Raw genomic sequence first — 6,000 nt, 5'->3', positions numbered from 1 at the left:
ATACCTGAACATTTCTTTGGCATTTCGTTTGTTAGCGTTTTTCAGGTTATTTTAATGTTGGAATTGGCGGACAGTGCAAATGCTGCTATTGCTTTCTGCTACTTAGGTTATCATATCTTTAAGGCTTCTTTTGCGGTCCAAACCTTTCAATCTGAATGCCAATGAAAAAAGTGTAGTTATGTCTCCCCATGGGATTTGATTGAATTCTGACAAGCCTAGCAAAGTCACAGATTGGTGATGAGATGATTTAGAATGAAATTCAGCATATTCATGCATCTTATGGTTTGTCTCATAAGAACTACGCCGTATCCCACCTGTGAGAATTTCACTGAAATTATCTTCTTCAACAGAGCAGTTCAAAAATAAATTTTTCTTTCACCAAATGATTGGGAACAGATAGAGCAAAAAACTATGGTTTTTTTTTCTTTTTCTTTTGAATGGATGGAAATATTGTAAAATTTGCCTTTTACTCCTGCAGTGTAATCTTTGATTCAGTCCTGTCTTTGCCATTGCAAATTCTGAAATGTTTTTGAATATAATTTGTTGATTTTCAGCAGCACATGGATATGGTGAAAAGGCAAACAATCCTTCTAACTTCATGTTTGCTTCACTACTAAGCAAATAGGCTTCAGTATCATTGTTTGTTGTCAAAACTAAGAAATGAACTTATACTGAGGTGTTCCCCAAGTATTTAAAATGAAATATGATTATAATGGCTGAATGTAATTAGAAGCTGTAACACTTTTTATATGAGGGTATTATCTATACATTCCCTTGAATGTATCAATACATCCCCTTAACAGTTGCTTTTAAAACTTGTTTTCTAAGTAAATATGAAATAAATAAACCCCAAACCAATCTGGTAGCACTTTAGAAATGCTTCTACTATTGCCAGAGCTTTCATGGATCACAATCAACTTCAATCAGATGCATGGAATTTATCTTAAGCAAAGGAACGTATGGATTTGGTATGAATACTTTCTTGGATGACACCCAAGTTTCATCTATTAATGCATATAGCACTTAGGTGAGATGGACAGTGTAGAAATATGATAAATACATAAATAAAAGAATAAATAAAACCATGAAATTTGTCTCTCTGTATGTGTGTTTATATGAAACAGGTCACAACATTAGAAAATGCTTGTTGTAAATTTAGACCTTATAAAAGTTCTAAATTAAATCAGTTGTGTTTGATGATAAAAAGGAGATGCAATAGTCAATGAACAAATGTCTGAAATTTCCAGTATTTTGCATCAAGGAAAGTAGGAGAGAATAGAGAGGAAAGGGAAAAAAACCAATTCGGTATATAGCAATAAAGCTTTTATTTGATGCAATTCTAACAGCAGCCCAAATTGGAGCACGCTCAAAAATAAGTTAGAAAGTTTTAAATTCTATTAGATCAGTGATACAAAGAAGCATGGAATGGATAATCCTCATTATTTAAAATACAAAATCCAACAATTACTCAAACTGTTTTCAGCCTTAAATGAAATTACAGTTGAAAAACCTGACGTATTTTGAATTGTTCACTGATTTAACAATGGACAGAAAACCAGTGGAAAAAATGTATGTGTGCATGAACATTTTTCCTTTTGTCAACCCACAGGAAGTATTTCCCACAAGATGATGAATTCTAATCAGGAGGAGGTCACTTTGGGCACTTTTCTCCAGTACATTGAAGATATGGGCCTGAAGGCCTATGATGGCTTAGTTATACAGAATGCATCTGACATTGCCCGGGAGAACGATCGCATGAGAAATGAAACCAACCTGGCTTACTTGAAAGAAAAGAATGAAAAGCGCAGGAAACAAGAAGAAGCAATAAAACGGTAAGGATTGGTCTTTTGCATAAAATGAGAAACTATGGCTTTGTTAAAGCTCTGTAGCATACAAATTGCACATGGTTTGCAAGAGCGGTTGTAGATTTAATGATTAAATGTGCAGCTGTAAAGAATTGGTTTACTTATTTCAGTGGATTTTTAGAATAGAAATCAGGAAGTAAGTTTATGAGATGGGTAGACTAAAGAGCAGCTTTCAGTGGCCAAAGATTAAATTAGATAGATCATGAAATTGGTAGCCCAATAAATCATCTTTGTTATCTTTGTTTCGAAAAGTTTTGTACTGATATATTACAAAAATGTAGGGCTGCTGTTGGCAAATGGATTAGGTCACTGATAGAAGAGCGTCTATTTATCCAACTTAAACCACACTTCTTTTTTATGCAGCTGATGATTGCTATACGGTGTGTTACTAGGATGTTTCTGGATAGAGGCACTAGAACTTGGATCTGTTAGCCATTAAGTCTCTGCTTTTTCCCTCCCTTAAGTCAGAGAAAAACAATATAGTACTGTTGTAATTTGGTGATTTGCTATTGCATTTTGACAATATAAATGTGAGGGAATGTGAGGGCAAGTAAAAAGCAGAACTGGGGGCTCTAGGTAACTAGCTGGTCATGGGTTCCCTATCTTTGTCACTGAATGGCATGAAAGAAGGAAATGCTTAGCTTTTCTGCAAGAGAATCTGAACAACTGTCTTCTCAATCCTGTCAGTTGTAATTATTATAATTGTATATGGTTCAGCTCCAATTTAGAGCCTTGAAAGTGTATAAAGAAATGCTGGCTATATCTGATTCAAGGCCACCAGCAGAAAGTCACATTTGTCTATCAGCAATAGACTGGGGAGATCTTGGCTTTCAAACACCAGCATGTTCATTGTGGATTTCAAGGGGTACTTCTGCATAGAAAACATAGCAGTTGTTCAAATGCACGAGGCCAAATTTCATAAAGCACCTCTATCTTTTCACCATTCCCCCAGCTTTAGCTGCAAGGCTGTTTAGGAGATGAGCAAGACTTTGCCTCATTACTGTATTGCCTGTCTTGGCCTGTCTTGGTGAACAGGACAGGCCTGTCTTGGAAGCATTAACCATCATTAGAATCCACCATGCAAATAAAGCCATACATGCATGTTCCCTATAACTTCATCATGTAAATCCTTTCATATGCAGAAAAGCAGCTGCATAAGGTTATATGTCAACACTATGTTCCTTTCCTTTCCTTTCCTTTCCTTTCCTTTCCTTTCCTTTCCTTTCCTTTCCTTTCCTTGTACTGCTTTAGAATATGAAGTCTGTGTGCCCAATGGCATCTGACATTTTTCATCAGTCTAAGAACATGGGCAGTAATGAATGCGTACGAAGTTCTGAAGTCTATAAATGATTGGGTTACATGAATTGCACCAGGTGTACCTTATTAGAAGCAAAAAATTCTATTTGGCTGTTTTCCTGACAGATTTATTTTCCAGCCTAGATTTCATTTGGATATATTAAATGCTGAATTTTGCAACATCTTCAGCTATAGTTATGACTATACACTCTAAGGTATAAGGTTTATTATTTCCTCTTTTTTGTGTTGTTAATTTTCTGGATTGGGGGGAGGGAATTCTCTTATCTAATAGGTATATGTCAGAGGTGGGTAGCTCCCGGTTCGGCCTGGATTGGGTGAACTGGTAGTAGCAGCGGCTGGAGGCTCTGCTCACCCGCTTGGGAGGACGGAGCCATGCAGGAGCGCATCCGAATTGGCAGCAAAAAAATTGGCAACCCACCACTGGTAGATGCGTGTCATATTTTTGATTAGCATATTGGGGTTCTCATCATAAAATATAGAAAAGGGCAATTACAACAATTACATCCATTTTAATTTTAGATGAAATAAAGTTAAAAGAAATGAATGAAATATAGCTTATTCTGCATATGTTTCAGAATGTCCCATTATTTCTCCTGATCAATATAGCCTTTATGCTCAGAATACTGTGTGTGTACATCATCATGTTTTTGAATAAGTTGAATGCTAACTTATTAATTTATTTGGAAAAACATAGAAATCAAAAAAATATTTTCTCTCCAAAAGATAAGAAAATTTCCAAAGTAGACAAAGTAGAGGAATCCCTTCAAAGATAGGCTGAGCAGCTCTTCCTAGACTGAAGTTCAGTTTTCCCATATTGTCTGAATTCAAGTTAGATTCCAGTGATTAAAAACTGAGGTGGTCAGTTCCAAAAATCTGGTTTTTTTTTCCCTGTATTCAAGTATAATATTATCAAATGTGTAATAGATATAATAGTGTCTCCAACCATGTCCACTGTATGGAATCTTCAGCTACATTCACTGTGTGGGATCTCAAAAAAAAATTTATTCCAATTTTACATGCAGGTTTACCAGAGCCTTTGTATTCTTGAAGTATTTCCAAAATAGCCAAAAACAATGTTCATGTTTATCTTTTAGAAGCTATGAATAATAGCAACCATAACTTTTATAAATATTTAAGCCCAAAATAAATCTTGAAGAGATTTTCTTGTTTTTGTTATTTACAAATACACACCCAGATACACACACCACTCATAGGGGTAGAAGGGAATATTATATGTTTAGAAAGAAAGATAAAACCTGATACAAATTAAGAAAAAGAAAGAAAAAGAAAGAAATAGAAGAGAAAATTAAAAGTGCAAAAAAACAAGGGGAGGGCAGAATAACAGAAAAATAGAAAAGAATGAGGAAATCAAATAAATAGCTTCTGATCTTTTTTATAACAGTTGTAAGTACAATGATATACTTAGTTTTTACTCTGTAGATATAACTCTCTCCTTTCTATAATCCATCTAGTCTAATCATCAAAAACATAGATATCGAGTTAATCTCCCCCCACCCGTGTTTCATGCAAAAACTCTATAAGGGGTTTCCGGTCAACAATAAACAGACATTGTCTTTTCTCTGATCAAAGAAGTCAATTTAGCAATGTCAGCAAGTTCCAAGATCTTAGAGAGGATGTCTTTTTGAGTGCTTGATGGATTAGAAACAAAACAGTGAAACAGGCTATCTCTAGACACTGCTGTCTGGTGCACCATTATCATTGTTTAGTATTCTACAGCCATGGGAGGAACAAAATTAGAAAACTGAACTTGGGCCTTAGTGGAGAAAGAGGCAACCTTAAGGCAAGAATGTACGTGAGTGTACATGAGTCTGAATGTCTGCCTTTTGATATCTCATTAAAACTGTTCTTTTCAATGTGGCAGAAGATAAACAGTTATTAGGTATATGAGGTACAGTCATATGAATAATATGTAATTCATTGTTAATAAGCAAATTGAAATTAAATATGACCAATCTTAAATTTTGCACGGTAACCATCTTTTTTCACCACTTCCACCTCTCTCATACCAGTAACATGGTTACTAGGATGCCACACAAAGGATATCCCCATGATTTCCTTGGAATTCTTTAAAGCATTTATATAGTTGCACATCTGATATCAAACTTTAGCTCCCAATGAACAATTAAAACAACATCACTAAAAGAATGTAGTAAACACCTATATACATATAATTCTGTATGTAAATCATGATGCTTATGATATTGTTATATATGAACATGGATGTTTATCACTTAAGGATTTCAATAACACTGATTAATTTTAAATATAAGCTGCTGAGTACTTGGTTGCTGGTCGTCCTGCGAGTCTCTTGGACTGCAAGGTGATCAAACCGGTCAGCCCTAGAGGAGATCAACCCTGACTGCTCTTTAGAAGGCCAGATCCTGACGATGAAACTCAAATACTTTGTTGCACCTAATGAGAAGGAAGGACTCACTGGAGAAGAGCCTAATGCTGGGAACGATTGAGGGCAAGAGAAGAAAGGGACAACAGAGAAGGAGGTGGCCGGATGGAGTCACCGGAGCAGTAGGTGTGACCTTAAATGGACTCCAGAGGATGGTAGAGGACAGGAAGGCCTGTCCATGGGGTTGCGAGGGGTCGGACCAGTGACGTGCAGTGAAGTTTATGGCTGGTGAGGCTGGTGACATCATCAAACCATGTGGTTTCTCCGATCGCACGGGCGCAGCCTGACCGGAGAAGTTTCTCTTCTCAGAAATGTCAGAAAGGGACAGGCAGGCTGCTACAGCTCCACTGAGAAGACATTTCTGAGAAGAGAAACTTCTCCTTTCTCTCCCCCCCC

The 6,000-nt window shown here is 36.4% G+C and overlaps 1 protein-coding gene across 1 annotated transcript in view; it reads left to right on the top strand.

Moving 5' to 3' along the window:
* Nucleotides 1-1,620: 1,620 nt before the first annotated feature.
* Nucleotides 1,621-6,000, top strand: part of NYAP2 (neuronal tyrosine-phosphorylated phosphoinositide-3-kinase adaptor 2) — a gene marked incomplete at its 3' end in the record, with an annotated part of 158,684 nt that continues 154,304 nt past the window's right edge. The window contains exon 1 of the mRNA XM_081956377.1: nt 1,621-1,832. Within this exon, the coding sequence (XP_081812503.1) occupies nt 1,627-1,832 (206 nt within the window). The 5' untranslated portion in view covers nt 1,621-1,626. The remainder of the gene's footprint in view (nt 1,833-6,000) is intronic.

The sequence above is a fragment of the Natrix helvetica genome, assembly GCF_964273705.1.
Source record: "Natrix helvetica genome assembly, chromosome: 5".
NCBI classification, from domain to species: Eukaryota; Metazoa; Chordata; class Lepidosauria; order Squamata; family Natricidae; genus Natrix; species Natrix helvetica.
Note: the sequence above shows the minus strand (reverse complement) of the source record. Positions and strands in the feature narration are given on the sequence as shown.